Source organism: Dipodomys merriami, unplaced genomic scaffold (genome assembly GCF_024711535.1).
Source record: "Dipodomys merriami isolate MVZ:Mamm:240054 unplaced genomic scaffold, mDipMer1.0.p SCAF_59, whole genome shotgun sequence".
NCBI lineage: Eukaryota > Metazoa > Chordata > Mammalia > Rodentia > Heteromyidae > Dipodomys > Dipodomys merriami.
In genome coordinates this window covers 3,677,224-3,694,899 of record NW_027206168.1, presented here as the reverse complement: position 1 = coordinate 3,694,899, position 17,676 = coordinate 3,677,224, and the positions used below count along the sequence as shown (strand labels likewise).

General features: G+C 47.0%; 1 protein-coding gene across 5 annotated transcripts; it reads right to left on the bottom strand.

The window, feature by feature from the left end:
* Positions 1-238: 238 nt before the first annotated feature.
* LOC138813269 (asialoglycoprotein receptor 2-like) lies at positions 239-15,470 on the bottom strand. 5 transcript variants are annotated; one of them, XM_070001587.1, is made up of 9 exons: positions 15,304-15,470; positions 14,458-14,667; positions 10,795-10,911; positions 9,839-9,934; positions 9,197-9,268; positions 7,451-7,537; positions 7,222-7,367; positions 871-977; positions 239-659 (listed from the first exon to the last, which is right to left on the bottom strand). In XM_070001587.1, the coding sequence occupies exons 2-9, from the start codon at positions 14,579-14,581 to the stop codon at positions 503-505; spliced, it is 906 nt and encodes a 301-aa protein (XP_069857688.1). In that variant the 5' UTR covers positions 14,582-14,667; positions 15,304-15,470; the 3' UTR covers positions 239-502. The 5 variants fall into 5 exon arrangements, with proteins under 5 accessions (XP_069857688.1, XP_069857689.1, XP_069857690.1 ...); XM_070001588.1 differs by having other exon boundaries at positions 15,347-15,470; XM_070001589.1 differs by having other exon boundaries at positions 14,458-14,643; positions 15,304-15,325.
* Positions 15,471-17,676: the final 2,206 nt, after the last annotated feature.

The following is a 17,676-nucleotide window of genomic DNA, read 5'->3' as shown; positions in this document are numbered from 1 at the left end:
CAAATGCAGGGAAAGGAAAGAGCACCTGGATGGCCTCTAACTTCCCCTCATAACTGTCACTGAGCATTTCTGGTCCTAGCCTCTCTCCTCTCCTCTCTAACCCTCCACAATCCCACTGGTGGTGTTTGCCAAGCTGCAAGGCTATAGGGTTACTCCTTGTCTCCCTCCTCCTCCAGCCCTTCTGTCTGACCTTCTTTGTCCCCTTCATGTCCCAGTCCCAAATAACCAAGCCACACAGTTTCAAGTATTTGTGTCTTCTTTTCCCTACTCCATTGAGAAGGGTGAGCATGAGACTAATTACAACACATTGTGGGTGTGAGGAGGGATCTCAGCCTTCCCAGCACCCACTTCCTATTTTTCTCCTCAACTCCTCTTCCCCATGCCTGGGACTCCATTTGTCTTCTGTTCTTCACAATCCTCCTCCATGGAGAAGCTAGATTGATGCAGAAGTGGGCCGGGGCAGGGGTTGGGGGTACCAATGGGAGACACTGAAGCCGGGCTCCTACACGGTGATATTATGTTTCATCTCACAGGCCCAGTGGTACAGCTCTGCACAGAATTTGTCTTTCCAGAAGCCATTTGCCAAGACTACCGCACAGTCATCTCCTGCGCCCACCTCGTGGCCCTGCCAGTTATTTGGCTGAGCCATACCCCAGTGCCTAAGAAGACAGGACAAAGCTCAGGCTCTCCCTCACCATCTCCCACCAATCCAATCTGCTAATCCCCCAAAAAGGCACGGATCACTCAGTGGGACCATCAAGGTAGAGAGTCGGGGAGGGAACGTTGGGGAAGTTGGCCCCTAAGGGATTTGTATGTTGGGGTGAAAGGTCAACTGGCCAGCTAACCAAGGGATACAGGGAAGCCACTTACTGGTAGTTGTTCTCATAGTTGGTTCCATCCACCCATCTCCACGGGCCCTGTATGTCAGAGAGACCTATCCAGGTGTGAAAGGGTCTCATGTGTTCCACGATGAAACTCTGGAAAAACATGTGGGAAGAAGTTGCTAGATTCCAGAAATGTCTTGTACAATCATGATGTATCTGTGCAGGTGTGCCTCCTTCTGCTTCCTCAGCCTGATCTTCCCCAAGCTAAGACATCCCTCCCTCCCCAGGAAGGGTTTCCTTATTCTTCCTCTATAACAATAGCTGTTGAGTGCTTTTTGCCAGTCCTGGGGCTTGAACTCAGGGCATGGGCTCTGTCCCTGAGCGTCTCTGTACTTAAGACTAGCGTTCTACCACTTGAGCTATAGCACCACCTCCAGCTTTTTCTGTTTAGGTGGTGCTGAGGAATCGAACCTAGGGTTTCATACATGCTAGGCAAGCACTCTACCACTAAGCCACATTCCCAGCCCTGTTGAGTGTTTTGTTTTATTTACTTTAATGTAAACAAAGTAAGTTTATTTAAAAGCAAAAGTTGAAAGAAAGACCCATTTGTAAAAGTGGACTCTTTGAAGAGAAGGGAAATCTCAAGTTGGATATCCCCATGGCTATTTAATGGACATTTTCTAGGACAAACTTTGCATAAAGTGCTTTACAAAAATGACCTTATTTAGGAGGCAGGCACCAGCTCATGCCTGTAGTCCTAGCTACTCAGGAGGCTGAGATCTAAGGGTCATGGTTTGAAGTCAGCCCAGGCAGGAAAGTCCATGAGACTCTTATCTCTAATTAACCCCCAGAACAGCAGAAGTAGAGCTGTTGCTCTAGCAGTAGAGTATTAGCCTTGAGAAAAAAAAAATCTCAGGGGTAACCACCAGGCCCTGACTGAGTTCAAGCCCCAAAACCAGCACAAAAAATTACCTCATTTAATCCTCAAAAGTCCTCTAACTTGACTGTCATAGTGATTCTCACTTTGTAAGGTAATAGAATGCAGAGAGCCAATCCAGCATCTAATTCCTACCTACCACACTGTTTCTAGGCCTAGCTGACATTTCACCCATTTTGACTGCTACTCTGACTCTGATCCTCTTCTTGTCTTCTATCTACAGCTTCCAACACTTGGATTCTCAGCTCCTGCTGCTCCCACATATCCCAGAACCCATAAATAATCTTGAGTTCACTCCCCTTCCAGATCCATCTGCCCCTGGTTGACCTTGCTCTGTGTGGCTGTCATTTTCTGAGGTTTGCCAGTCCTCAAGCTTCTGAGCTCGGACTCACAGGGTAGAACCCAATATGACCTGGCAACAGGGTCTAGCAGCTCTATGATGAATGGATGAGTTTGAGGGTGCTAGCCCACTGGCAAGGGCATGGGTGAAAATGTCTCTGAGCTTAATAAACAGGTTCCCAGAATCTAGAGCCCCTTTGAACAGAGATGGCTATCCCAAAAGACTTAAATCACCATGCTTGGCAATGCTGCAAAGGAATTATGTGATCAGCCTAGTTTTTTGGACATCTACCCTAACAATCCTCTCAACAGTGTGTGAAAAAAGGTTAAATTGGAAGACAAATCACCTAATTCCATTTTCATTCCTTAGAGACACAACCAAGGTTGTAATTGATCACCTCGTTCAAGGGCTGGATCAGTTCTAGTACATTGCACAGTATCCTGTTGATGAAAAGGCAACCCCAGGGTTTGGTGAAGTTGCTCCTCACATTCAGAGGGTTGACAGAATTGGGAAGAAGAGACCTAGACACAAAGTAGTCTATTCACTGCCTTCTCAGTGGCCTCTTCTTATCAACAAAGAAATAGAATCACTGAAGTAAATATATAGATTATCAATACCCAAGTCTCTGGATCAAAGACTGAGTAAAGAAATCTCAGATGAGCAAAGAAAAATCATTCAGAATCATTCTTTCTCACTTCCTGGATGAGTAACAGGAAAAGAAGAATTACACCCATTTTCATAAGAGTAACAAAAAGAAAATCATCATAAAAGTCATTCCACACTCTACCACTTGAGCTACATCCAGCAGATTTTCTCATCTTTCAAATGAAGAGTTATATAAACTTCTGGTTTCTGAAGCCAAAAAATTTCAGTTATCATTTCAAGTTATAAAAGTAATCACTAGTAAAACTAAGAGTGAACTGCCACTATTCCAAAATACAATAGAGGAGAAAACAAAGTAAATGTGAGAAAGCAAAAGAAGTATAAAACCCTTAAAAATAAACAGGACTGCTGGGTGCCAGTGGTTCATGCTTGTAATCCTAGCTACTTAGGAGGCTGAGATCTGAGGATCATGTTTTAAAGATATCCCATGTAGAAAAGTCTGAGACTCTTATTTCCAATTAACCACCAGAAAACCAAAAGTGATGCTGTGGCTCAAAGTGGTCAAGCACTAGACTTGACTAAAAAAGCTCAGAAACAGCACCGGGCCCAGAGTTCAAGTTCCATGACCAACAAAAAATAAAATAAAATAAAAATAAACAGGACTAATATTAAACATGTCTACTAAAGATAAATGTTAAATGAATACATTCACCTTTTAACAGAAAAATCATTCCACTTACTCAGAAGCCTGAAGTGGGAGGATCACTTGATACCAGGAGTTTGAGACTAGCTTGAAATCTATAGGAAGAGGTGAGGGAGGGAGGGGATAGAACTAGTTTGCTTAGCAAACATGAGGACTTGAATCAATTTCTTTTCTTTTTTCTTTTTTTTTTTTTTGGGGTCCGGTCCTGGGGCCTGAACTCTGGGCCTGGGCCCTGTCCCTCAACTCTTCAGCTCAAGGCTAGCACCCTACCACTTGAGCCACAGCGCCACTTCTAGCTTTTTTCTTTTTGCTTATGTGGTGCTGAGGAATCGAACCCAGGGCCTCATGCATGCAAGGCAAGCACTCTACCACTGAGCCACCTTCCCAGCCCTTGAATCAATTTTCTTAAAATGGTCATAACTATCAAAAGAAATCTAAAAGCTGGGCAGAAAGACATTCACACCTGTAAGCCAAGCTACTCAGGAGACTGAGATCTGAAAATTGTGGTTCAGAGTCAGCCCATGCAGACAAATCTGTGAGATACCTATTTCCAATGGTCAAAAAAAGGAGCTGTGCGTTGGTGGCTCACACCTGTAATCCTAGCTACTCAGGAGGCTGAGATCTGAGGATCATGATTCAAAGCCAGCCCGGGGAAGGAAAGTCCATGAGACTCTTATCTCCAATAAACCACTAGAAAACCGGAAGTGGCGGTGTGGCTCAAGCAGTAGAGTGCTCAACTTGAGCTAAAGAGCTGAGGGATAGCACCCAAGCCCAGAGTTCAAGCCCCATGACAGCCAAAAAAAAATGGCTGGGAAGGTGGCTCAGTGGTAGAGTGCTTGCCTTGCATTCATGTGGCCCTGGGTTCAAGTCCTCAGCACCACATAAGCAGAAAAAGCCAGAAGTGGATCTATGGTTCAAGTGGTAGAGTGTTAGCCTTGAGCTGAAGAGCTGAGGGACAGCACCCAGGCCCAGGAGTCAGGAGTCAGGCCCCCTCACCAACCAAAAAAAAAAAACAAACAAAAAACAACAACAACAACAAAAAACAATGGTCAAATAAAAGCTACAGTGAAGATGTGGCTCAAGTGGTAGAGCATCAGCCTTGAGAGTAAAAAGCTAAGCCAGAGTTTGAGGACCTGAGTTCAAACCTTTACACTGGTATAAAAACAAAACTAATCAGGGCACTGGTAGCTCACGCCTGTAATCCTAGTTACTCAGGAGGCTGAGATCTGAGGATCTCAGTTCAAAGCCAGCCCAGACAGCAAAGTCCACGAGACTCTGATCTCCAATAAACTACTCAGAAAACCAGAAGTGGTGCTGTACCTCAAGTGGTAGAGCGCTCCCCTTGAGCTGAAGAGCGCAGGGACAATGCCTAAGCTGAGTTCAAGCCCCATGACTGACAAAAAACAAAAACAAAAAAACACTACTCTCATTCAGAATGACAATCCTTAAGAAAACAAACAATAACAAATGCTGGTGAGCATACGAGAAAAAAGGAAGCCTCTATGCACTGCTGGTAGGGAGGTACACTAGTGCAACCACCATGGAAATCAGTATGTCAGTTTGTCAGTTCTTCAAAAAACTGAAAATACACCTACCTATGATCCTGTCAGATATATATCCTGTTAGATATTTACCACTATTGGGCATATATCTAAAGGAGAAACATACCTGAATATCCATGTTTATAATAGTGCTGCTCACAATAACCAAATGGCAGAATCAGCCAAGGTGCCCAATCACAGACGAGTGGATAAAGAAGATATAGTACATATGTAGTACATATATTACTATATATTTATCAGTACACATGTATACCACAGAATATCACATAGCCCTAGTGAAAAATGAAATTAAGTCACTTCTAGAAAAATGAGTGGAATTGGAGAACAACATGTCAAGCAAGATAAACCCCCAAAATGTAAATTTCATGTGTTTTCATTTTTTGGGGGGGATCCGGTCATAGGGCCTGAACTCTGGGCCTGGGTGCTGTCCCTCAGCTCTTCAGCTCAAGGCTAGCGCTCTACCACTTGAGCCACAGCGCCACTTCCGGCTTTTTTCTTTTTGCTTATGTGGTGCTAAGGAATCGAACCCAGGGCCTCATGCATGCAAGGCAAGCACTCTACCACTGAGCCACCTTCCCAGCCCTCATGTGTTTTCATTTTTATGTGGACGCTAGACCTAAAAGGCATACTCATGGTTCATGGACATATACATATATCTGAATGTATATATGTATGTATGCATATATGTGTATATATTATAATTTTATATATATATATATATCCAGAATATGGCTCTAACTATGGAACTATTTAGAAGAATGAGGGGAAGGAGAAAGGAAAAAAGATTGAAGGTGAAGATAGCATTAGGAATCTCAAAGCTGTTGACTAGTAGGAGATTGGAGGCAGGGGGGAAAGAAGGCAACAAAGAAGGTAATCTGAGCAAAATATAATATTTACATGTCTGTAATAAAAAACAAAAATAGGGCTGGGAAGTGGTAGAGTGCTTGCCTTGCATGCTTGAGACCCTGGGTTCGATTCCTCAGCACCACATAAGCAAAAAGAAAAAAAAGCCGGAAGTGGCGCTGTGGCTCAAGTGGTAGAGCACTAGTCTTGAGCTGAAGAGCTGAGGGACAGCGCCCAGGCCAAGAATTCAGGCCCCATGACCGGACCCAAAAAAGAGAAAGAAAGAAAGAAAGAAAGAAAGAAAGAAAGAAAGAAAGAAAGAAAGAAAGAAAGAAAGAAAGAAAGAAAGAAAGGAAGGAAGGAAGGAAGGAAGGAAGGAAGGAAGGAAGGAAGGAAGGAAGGAAGGAAGGAAAAGAAAAGAAAAAAGAGAAAAGAAAAGTAAAAGAAAAGGATTCTTGGAATATCTTGCAGTTGCCAAAGCTTAATAATAACAATTTAAAATGCATAAAAGAGCTGGGAATGTGACTTAGTGATAAAGTGTTTGCCTAACATGCATGGAGCCCGGGGTTTGATTCCTCATTACCACATAAACAGAAAAAGCTGGAAGTAGGGTTGTAGCTCAAGTGGTAGAGTGCTAGCCTTGAACAAAAGAAGCTCAGGGACAGTACCCAGGCACTGAGTTCAAGACCCAGGACTGGCAAAAACAATAAAATAAAATGCACAAAAATCAGCCAGGAGCTGGTGGCCCATGCCTGGAATCCTAGCTACTGAGGAGTCTGAGATCTGAGGATCTCATTTTGAAGTCAGCTTGGGCAAGAAAGTCCATGAGACCACCAGAAAACAGGAAGGGGTGCTGTGCCTCAAAGTGGTAGAGCGCTAGTCATGAGCAAAAGAGCTCAGGGACAGTGCCCAGGCCCTGAGTTCAAGCCCCACAACCACCACCAACAACAAAAATGGCACAAAAATGCCTTATGTGTTCTAATGGGTTGGTTCTTCCTCTGTGAACCATGTTCAAGGTCACTGTCTGGTGGCAGCAATGGAAATGAGAGGCAAAGGGCACCTTGCAGGGCTCCAGACACGCACGGCAGGAGAGCAGTCAATGGAATCCCACTACTCTGTTCCCTTGACACAGACAACAACCACATCTGAAGGCCAACATTGGGATTCACAGACTCTCCATGTCCTGCCCTCAAGGTTTATCTCCCAACTGGCTCCTTGTCACTTTCTGCCAGCTCCTGGCTACCATCTCCCACTTCTTAGAATCAATGGCTGCTCCACTGCCCAAACTCTGCCACACTTCCTCTTCTGGATTCTGTTTTAGGTTAAGAAGCAGGGAAAACAAGCCTGCTTGGGCCTACTCATTCAAAGCATTCCGGTTTTCCTCTGACCTCCAGACAGCAGGGCCTCACCTGTTCATCCCAAGAGTTGATAACCACCAGGTGGGCATTCTCCAGCTGGCAGTATGCGTAGGCCTCGTGCCAATTCATCCCAGCACGCGAGAACCAGTAGCAGCTGCCTCCATATTTCACCCAATTAACAGGACAACATTTCGTGCCTGAGGGGACACAGGCCAGAGGGTGATGAGGCCCGGTTGTGGCCGGGACAGAGACACGGGGACCAGTGCCACTGAGTCCCTACCGTTGCTTTGGAGAAACACCATGTTACACTCCAGGGAGCTCATATCCGTGGGGAAGTGCTTCAGGTGCAGGAACAAGGCAGCGTGGTCTAGGGGACAGAGGGACAGTGGGAGGAATGTGTGGGTCCCCTCCCGCCAGGACCAGGTGCAGGACCCCAGCTGGAGGCTTCAGAACCTCACACCATACACACACCACAAAACACGTACCATACAGACACAACACACACCCACACTCCACATCACCTAATACAGTATACCTACACCACAGCCCACGCCACATATACCCCAACACACATACTACACATATACCACACCACACATACCACAACATACATACCAAACACATACCACACCACACACACACCAAACACATACCACACCACACACACACCAAACACATACCACAACACACATACCACACACACATACCATACCACACACACCACACACACCAAACACATACCACAATACACATACCACAACACACATACCAAACACATACCACAACACACACACCAAACACATACCACAATACACATACCACAACACACATACCACACCACACACGCCAAACACACACCAAAACATATATACCACACACCACACACACTGTATATATGCCACCCCACAGCACATATAACACAACACAGCATACATAACATACCACACACACCAAATACGCACCACAACACACGTAATGCACACATAACACACCCCACTCACCAAACACTCAGCATAACACATGTACCACATCACACACACACACACACACACACACACACACATACACACACACTGTGGGTGTAGCTTAACATGTTCTTTTCCTAGACAGCACTAGGCCCATTTAGTACAGATAGCAAATAACAGGCCTCCTCCCCTCTTTTTTTTTTTTTTTTTTTTTTTTTTTTGGTTGATCGTGGGGCTTGAACTCTGGGCCTGGGCGCTGTCCCTCAGCTCTTCAGCTCAAGGCAAGCGCTCTACCACTTGAGCTACAGCGCCACTTCCGGTTTTCTGGTGGTTTATTGGAGATAGGAGTCTCACGGTCTCTCCTGCCCGGGCTGGCTTTGAACCACGATCCTCAGATCTCAGCCTCCTGAGTAGCTAGGATTACAGGCGTGAGCCACCAGCGCCCGGCCCTCCTCCCCTCTTTACCTTGAGATGACACTCCATTGGGGTAGTTACAACCCCCTTAAAGTAACCTTCAGTCTGGGCAGCTGCAGCCCCTTATCTGCCACTTGGGCAGCAGCCATAAATCCTATCCCGCCATGATGAAGACCCTGGTCCACAGGCCCACACCGGGTCTCCACCTCCAAGCCCCTCCTAGCCCCTGAAGCTTACATAGGTCGCCTCAGACAAAGCCAGCACTTCTCTCTTGTGAGAAGGAATCTTGCTGCTCCTCTTGCTGCCACTAAACCTTTTCTTTGTTCTTTGTGCCTAAATGTCTGCGTGGTTTTCTGGCAAAGTCTAACACATACTGCACGCATGCCACACGCACACCACATCACATACCATAAACACACTAAACTGCTTCAGATGGAGCACATGAGTCACATATAACACTCCACACAACACACATACCACACTCATACAACTCCACCAACACCAGAGCACATACTGCACACAGATACCACCCCATACTCACACCACATACACAACACCCACACACGCACACCTCGCATATCACAGACACAATACACACATCCACCTCACACACAGACCACACGCATGCTTCGGGAGGAAAATGTGACCTGCTTTTATGTCCTGATGTTGTTTCTCCAGCTGGGCCTCCAGAGATGTCAATTTGTCGCTCATGCTGCCTTCTGAAAAAAAAAAGGAAGACAAATTCCTCCTTCAGCCTCCTGCACCCACCTCCAGCCTCACACACTAGGGGGCGCCATTTGGAGCCCACAGCCTCCCGTGGAACATGGCCTAGTCAACATCTGAACCCTCAGCCCCATCAGGCTGCTCTGCACCTGCAGGGGCTTAGGCCACTGTGCTGTTGAAATTCCTTCCTTGGGTCCCTGTGTTCACACAACCCAGTCCTATGCAGTCCACACAACTTGCTGCAACTTGCTCCCACTCTCTGACCTCTGACCCCCTCACAACTCCCTCCCCCACCCCAGTTCCTAGAATTGTCCTCAGTCCCCCAATACACAGTGCTCTTCTTCACCTCCTGTGGGTCACAGCCTCTTCTCTCTGGCTGGCACTCACCCTGCCTGCCTCAGTTGGTCCCCAGGGCCCCTCAAGTCAGGGCCAGTACCTGTAGAAGTCTTGCTAGCTCCTCAGGGCTAGATCATCTGCCCTGGGCTTCATCCCCACAGCCCCTGAGCAGATTCAGCACTGAGCCCAGCGGATAAATCTGTGTGGATAAACAAGGGCCAGCCACTCACTATGGGAGCCCAGGGCCAGGACCTCCACCAGGGTGCTGGAGGAGAAGTTGTTGAAAGTTTCCTTCAGGGTACGCAGCTCTTCCTGCAGCCGTGTGCCTTGTCAGGAGACAGTGAGACAGGAAGGGGTGTGGGGCTGTGCCCCCATTACCATCCATGCGACTATCCCCCTCACTGCCCATCACTGCCCCATCATCCATCCCATTCTTTTTGGGGGGGAGGGGTAGGAGGAGAGGTTGTGCTAGTCCTGGGACTTGAACTCTGGGTCTTGGTGCTGTCCCTGAGCTTTTATTTATTTATTTTTTAGGTACAAAACCAGAACCCAAACTCAGTACCTGACACTTTTGCTCATTGGCTGGCATTCTACCAACTAAGCCATGCCTCCAATCCCAGTCCCTGAGCTTTTCTACTCAAGGCTAGCGCTCTACCACTTGAACCACACCTCTACTTCTGGTTTGTTAGATGCTTAATTGGAGATAAGCATCTCATGGATTTTCCTGCCTGGGCTGGCTTTGAACTATGATCCTCAGATCTCAGCCTTTTTTTTTTCCTTTTTTATTTTATTTATTTATTTTGGTCAGTCATGGGGCCTGAACTCCAGGCCTGGGCATTGTCCCTCAGCTCTTCAGCTGTAGACTAGTGCTCTACCACTTAAGCCTCAGCCCCACTTCTGGCTTTTTCTGCTATGTGGTGCTGAGGAATCGAACCAAGGGCCTCATGCATGCAAGGCAAGCACTCTACCACTGAGCCACCTTCCCAGCCCCAATCTCAGCCTTTTGAATAGCTAGGATTATAGGCATGAGCCACTATCACCTGGCTATTGATCCCATTCTTGACTTCTTATTGCGCTCAGCACCTTTAGCATGCTGCCTCTACCTCCTCCCCTCTCATTGCTCTCCTCACTACCTCATCATTATCCATAACCCACCCCCATCTTTGTCTCATCCCTGTAACCTCACTTTGAGACCCGATCACACAGACGGCCACCAGCAGCAGGACATTGAGGCTCAGGGCGAGCAGACTGAGATGGAAGCTGGAGCAAAGGCGTTTTGGAAAGGTCTGGGAAGGAGGCTGCCCTGTAAGAGAAAAAGAGTGTCAGAAGCCACACATTCAAGGGACAGGAACAGGGCAAGGAAAGAAACAAGTATGGCATTCTGGAAGAGCTAATGGATTTGACCCCATTAATGGGGTGTTAAACATGGAACATTTATACATCTGCACCTACAGGAACATGGGCAAGCATGCACACCACACACACACATACACACACACAGGTACATATAACATGCACACACATAGTACACAATAGTCACAACAGCTCTGTGAAAAGCCAAGCTCTTACACCTGAGATGAGGGACACACCTGCCCTTTGCTACACATGCTTCATAAGAAAAGAGGGCTAGTGGATGCTAGTGGCTCATGCCTGTAATCCTAGATACCCAGGAAGTTGAGATCTGAGAATCATAGTTCAAGAACCCAGCCTGACAATTTCAAGAGACCCTTATCTCCAAATAATCGGCCAAAAGCCAAAAGTGGGGATGTGGCTCAAGTGGTAGAGCACTGTCCTTGAGTGAAAAAAACTAAGCAAGAGCTTGAGGCCCTAGGTTCAAGTCCCAGTATCGGTAGGAGGAAGGGAGCAAATTTTCAAGACACTGGACATCAGCAAAGGAAAGGCATTGATTCCTGAAAAAGAGGAAACAAATAAGATGAACCAAAATACTCCATCTTTTTTTTTTCTTTTGGTCGGCTGTGGGGCTTGAACTCTGGGCCTGGGTGCTGTCCCTCAGTTCTTCTGCTCAAGGCAAGCATTCTACCATTTGAGCCACAGCACCACTGCTGGTTTTCTGGTGGTTAATTGGAGATAGGAGTCTCCGACTTTTCAGCCCAGGCTGGCTTTGAATTGTGATCCTCATATCTCAGCCTCCTGAGTAGCTAGGATTACAAGTATGAGCCACCAGCACCTGGCAAAATGCCCCATTTTATACTTAGAGAAAGTTTTTGGGCCACAGGACATGGAAGGGAAATCAAGACAGAGGCCAGCAGCTTCCCTAGTCCAGGAGATAGAATTTAGAGTTCGAGCTCAAGATGGTCAGGACTCACTGGATCAGACAGATTGCAAGTTACTATATCCTAGAAGAAAGCTCAAGAGTATATAGAGGAATACAAAAGTATCCAGTACCTGGTGTGGTAAAGTTCACAAAATCTTGCCTCCAGTCAAAGATATACAAGATACATAAGATGTACAGGAAAACACAGCTCATATTGAGGAGGTTAACAAATCAATCAAACAGGCTGAGGATGTAGAGTGCTTGCCTCGCCCGTGACCTGGATCCCATCTTCAGCACCAAAAGTAAATGAAAAAATCTATTAAAATGGATGCAGAATGGACATGGATGTTAGAATTAAGCCAGACACGGTGGCTCACAGCTATAATCTTAGCTACTCAGGAGACTGAGATCTGAGGATGACTGAAGCCAGCCTGGATAGGAAAGCCCATGAGACTCTTATCTCAAATTAACCACTAGAAAAATGGAAGTGATGCTATGGCTCAAAATGGTAGAGCATTAGCCTGGAGCAAAACCAGCTCAGGGATGGCACCGAGGTCCTCAGTTCAAGCCGTACAACTGACAAAAAAAGAAAAAAAGAATTGTAAACAATGTCCTTGAAACAGATGTTGTAGTTATAGCCCATATATTCATACATATAAATGCATATGTGGAAAAAAAGAAAAACAACATTAAGCAGACAGCTGTGAAAGGTATTTAAAAGTTCAAAGTTGAGCTTTAGAGATGAAAACAACCACGTCTAGCATTAAATGCCTGTTCAAGCACACACACACACACACACACACACACACACACACTAGTTAATTAATTAGGGCTGGGAATGTGGCTTAGTGGTAGAGTACTTGCCTAGCATGCATGAGCCCTGGTTCAATTCCTCAGTACCACAAAAACAGAAAAAAGTTTGCAAGTGGCACTGTGGTTCAAGTGGTAGAATGCTAGCCTTGAGCACAGAGATGTTCATACAGAGCCCAGGCCCTGAGTTTAAGTCCCAGGATTGGCAAAAAATAATAATAATAATAATTAATTATATTAAATTAAATCCAGCCAGGTACTGGTGGCTTGTACATATAATCCTAGCTTCTCAAGAGGCTGAAATCCGAGGATTGCAGGGTAAGAAAGGCCATGAGACTTTTTTCTCCACTTAACCACCAACAAGCTGGACATGAAAGTGTAGCTCAAGTGGTAGAGCGCTAGCCTGAAGCAAAAAATGCTTAGGGACCGTGACTAGGCCCTGAGACTAGCACAAAAAAGAAAAGTCTTGAAAACTCTGTACACATAAAGTGGCAGGAAAAGGTAGAAAGCCATCAACAGTAAAACGCTTTCCTGTGACCACGCTCCTTCCTAGACAGCCGCAGCTGCTTGAAGGAAGTATGTGACAGGTGTGCAGTATCTGGACTTCCCCCTCTGTGCTCTCCTTCAGGCCACTTAAGCATCAATTTAAAGAATCGTGGACTCTCTCTAAGCTTTTTGTCCAAATGCTGAATCCTTTCACCCTCAGAAGATTTAGCAACACCCAAAGCCATTGAGTGTTCCACTAGTTCTTGGTCTCACAAACAGCTTCAAAGCAAAGTGAGGTAGGTGGGCCTTAGTCCCTGTAGAGACTGTTGGGGGGGGGGGCCTGCCACCCCACTTCCAGGAAGGAGATGTGATAGGTGGAGTAGGTTTCTCTTTTTTTTTCTTTTTTTTGGGGGGTCCAGTCGTGGGGCCTGAACTCTGGGCCTGGGCGCTGTCCCTCAGCTCTTCAGCTCAAGGCTAGCGCTCTACCACTTGAGCCACAGCGCCACTTCCGGCCTTTTTCTTTTTGCTTATGTGGTGCTGAGGAATCGAACCCAGGGCCTCAGGCATGCAAGGCAAGCGCTCTACCACTGAGCCACCTTCCCAGGCAGGAGTAGGTTTCTCTTGGCCCTTCCTTTCCTGCCTGGCACAATCCTTCCCTCAGTCCCCCAGCCTCAGGATCACACATCCCCTCTGTCCTCTCCCCTGAGCTTGTGCCCTGGTCCCTTCTGCTTCCACAGAGCCTGGCTCCATCCCAGCTCCCACCCTGATGTTCCTCCACCTGTTTCCTACCTTTCTACCTAGAACCACAGCAATGTCTCTGAAATCTTTCCACCAATCACTTGGAGAATTATGTTCAACATTTTCCCAGGACAGGCCCAGGAGGATGTAGGGGGAGCAGGCCCTTCCAGCTCATTTCTCCACTCTTCCCAGCTCATCTCCCACCTTCACTCTTACGTATACTCATAGTTCTGGCTGGCTGTGGACATGCCTGCATATGTACACACACACACACACACACACACACACACACACACACACACACACACACACACACACACACACACACACACACACACACATACACACACACAGCACACATGTGCCTCAGGGTAGGAGAAAGAGGGAGAAAGTCTCCTCTGGTTCCAATATGCCCTCATCTCTGGGGCCCTCTACAATAAGGGGAGGAACGCAGTCCCTGCCCCCTGAACGCATAGACAGAGAGCACTTGGCAATTGAGACAAGGGTTCAGGGGTTGAAGCCCCTGAAACTGGTACTTGCCTTTCCAAAATGGACTTTCTCTCCTGGGGTTCTGCCCATGAGTGCCTGGCTCCTCACCACCACTGAACTGATGGTTAGTTTCCTCCGAGTCAAGCTGCTGGATGTCTTGAAAGTCCTTGTCCATGATGGGCCCCAGGCTGGTGTTGGAGCTGGGAGTGAAGCTTGTACTTCAGGCTGAAGCTGGAGCTGTGTTTATGGATAGGCTTTGAACTGACAAGCAAATTCATGTGGACAGATTAAAGTAAGGAATGACACCAGGTGCTGATGGCTCACGCCTGTAATCCTAGCTACTCATGGAGGCTGAGATCTGAGGACTGAGGTTTGAAGCCAGTCCAGACCCAGCAGCAACAACAATGATGATGATGATAATAATAATAATAAAATAAGGCCTAAGAGTAGAGCAAGGTGACAGCTGAGGTTGGATATGAAGTTGAAGATAAGTTTGGAGGAAAGCTTTGAACTATCTTAGTTTCCTGTCCCATCTCATGTCTCCTTGACAAGGCCAGGAGCTTTCCCAGAACAGCCCACACCTTCCCATCCAACCCCTCTTGTCCCTGAACCACAGACATCTACAATACCACCTGCCCTCACCCCCCGACCTTCATTACCTGTTAAAAGTATAAAGAGCTGACTTGCTCCCACCAACAGTCCAGACCCCAGAAAGAAGAGATGTGAATGCCGGGAAGATTGGGGAAGGAGGTGTGAGGGGAGAGGGGAAGAGGAGGCTGGTCCAAGCAATCACTCTGAGCCCCTGTATCTGAGTGTCCAAGTGAATCTAACATGGCATCTCCTGGCTGAGGGGACTTTGGACAGTTAAATAGAAATATAAACAGAGCTGGAACTCACGCCATGAGTAGTGGGGGTAGGCGACACAACCATTGCTATTTACCCTCAGAGAAGGGAGTCTTCTGGGTCTACCACCTCCATCCCCAATCTTCAGTCAATCTATACCCCTCATTTCATGACTGAGGCATGGGAGCTAGGCCTGGAAGTGTTGAGATACGGCGAGCTGTTTCCCCTCTGTCCCTCCCCCTTCCATTTCCTGTCCCTGAGTTTTCCAGCAGTGTTGGTTTCTCCAAAGTTCCCTGACCAGGATCAGAGAGACCGACCAGTTCCCGGCTCTTTCCCAATTTGGGCCTGTGAACCTTGCATGCCAGCCCTGTGGACTCAGCTCCAGGTACCCCAACCCCTGCCCAACTCAATCACCTTTCTGGGGAGCAAAAGTTCCTCCAGTTGCAGGGAGGAAGAGAAATAGGATAAAGACGTAGGATTGTTAAGAGTGGGAGAATTACGAATGCTACTAGTGATCCTAGAGGGCTAAATGAGTGTGTCACAGAAAGCAGCTCTCCTAGAGTAGGAGAAAAGTCACCTTCATTAGCACTTTCTGTGGCCCGGGCACCCTGCCAGGCCCAGGAACACAAACATTAGTCCACTCCTGTAATTTCATTATACATGTTTTCTCACTTAACCCTCACAAACACAACACAAGATGGACGCCTTCCTTATTCCCAGGGGAAGAACAGGGGAGGAAATGGAGCCTTGGGGAGATGACATGACTTGCTCTAGGTAGGAGGTAGAAGAGTTTGAGGGTAGAATGTTTCCCCAAGGACTCATGTATTAGACACTTTGTCTCTAGACTATGGCACTACTGGGAGATGGTAGGAATTTTAAATGGTGTGGCCCCGTGGGAGGTATTTAGGTCCTTGGTCACTCACCCCCTCAAAGGATACCATGACCCCAGCCTTCTTCCTCTCCTGATTCTCAGTGTGGCAAATGGCTTCGCTCCCACACATACACCCTGGTGTCATATGCCACCTCAGCAGTTCCAAAGCAGCAGGGCCAAGGGATCATGAACTGACATCTCTAAAATAAGCTTATTTTCACTTTAAGTTGATTTATCTCAGCTATTTGTGGGCTAGACCCAGTTCTAGCCAGCTGTTTGCTGTTCAAAAGCTAGTATTTGTACTCACTAGACACTCTGTTGGAAATGAACTATATAACTTGAGGGGGGTGGGGCAGGATGGAAAACTTGGGAGAAAATGAGGGAGGAGGTGATACTATTCAAAAGGAAATGTGCCTGTAACCCCTCTGTACATCACCTTTACAATAAAGTAAAACCAAAACAATAAGCAAAAAGAAAAAAGCCAATATTTCAGGCTAGGCACCAGTGGCTCAGGCCTGTAATCTTAGCTACTCAAGAGTATGAGATCAGAGGATTGTGGCTAAAAGTTAGTCTGGGCAGGAATTTTTGTGACACTCTTACTCCAATTAACATAGCTAATAGAGTTGTGGCTCAAGTGGTAGAGCACTCACCTTGAGGAAAAAAAAAAAAAAGCTAAGGGACAGCACTTCATGGCCTGAGTTCAAATCCCAGAACCTGCGTGCACACACACACACACACACACACACACACACACACACACACACACACACACACACACACACACACACACACACATAAAAATAAAAAATATTTAAGCCAATACTTGGAAGGTAAGAGTTGGTGGGAAGGAAATCAGTTTTACTCAAGAGCCAACACTCTAAATCTCAGGAGCATGCAAACTTCACTGGAAACAGACAGCCCATACCAGGAAGCCATTCTACTCTCAATTCCTCATCTACTCCAGCCCCCAACTGCTCCTGGCAGCCAGAGCTGCCCTGCCTCCACCCCCAGCTACTGCTAAACCATGAGACTCACCCCTGCGCTTGAGTTGCTACTACTCAAGGGGACCTGCTCCACCTCCACCTCCACCGGGCCACTAGCATGTGCCTGAGCTACCTCATCTCACCCCAGCCACCGCCCCAGGCCTGAGCCTTAGACAATCACCCACCCTTTACCCAGGCTGCACCCAGAAAGGAACCATAGACTACCTCAGGCCCATGTGGAGGGCCTGGACAGAGATCTGAGGGCCAAAGACCAGGAAGTGAGCTCCCTAATGGAGCCCATGTATTAGTCACCCTCCTCCTCAGCCAGGAAAAGTACTTTTTCTTCCTTTTTCTTTTTTTTTTTTTTTTGGTCGTGGGGCTTGAACTCTGGGCTTGGGCACTGTCCCTGTGCTCTTCAGCTCAAGGCGAGTGCTCTACCGCTTGAGCCACAGCACCACTTCCTTTTTCTTCCTATTTTTTCCCTTCTCTTTTCCTGATTGTACTTTTTGGGGGAGGGTTGTGAAACTTGAACTCTGGGCCTGGGCGCTGTCCCTCAGCTCTTCAGCTCAAGGC

Bases quoted from the DNA above. Each gene is read 5' to 3' on its own strand.
- LOC138813269 (XM_070001587.1), bottom strand. From the start codon at position 14,581: ATGGACAAGGACTTTCAAGACATCCAGCAGCTTGACTCGGAGGAAACT. The intron at 9,269-9,838 runs GTGAGTGGCTGG...TTTTTTTTTCAG, and splicing joins CCTGGCCCTGGGCTCCCATA to AAGGCAGCATGAGCGACAAA. The intron at 978-7,221 runs GTGAGGCCCTGC...ATGTTTTTCCAG, and splicing joins TCAACTCTTGGGATGAACAG to AGTTTCATCGTGGAACACAT.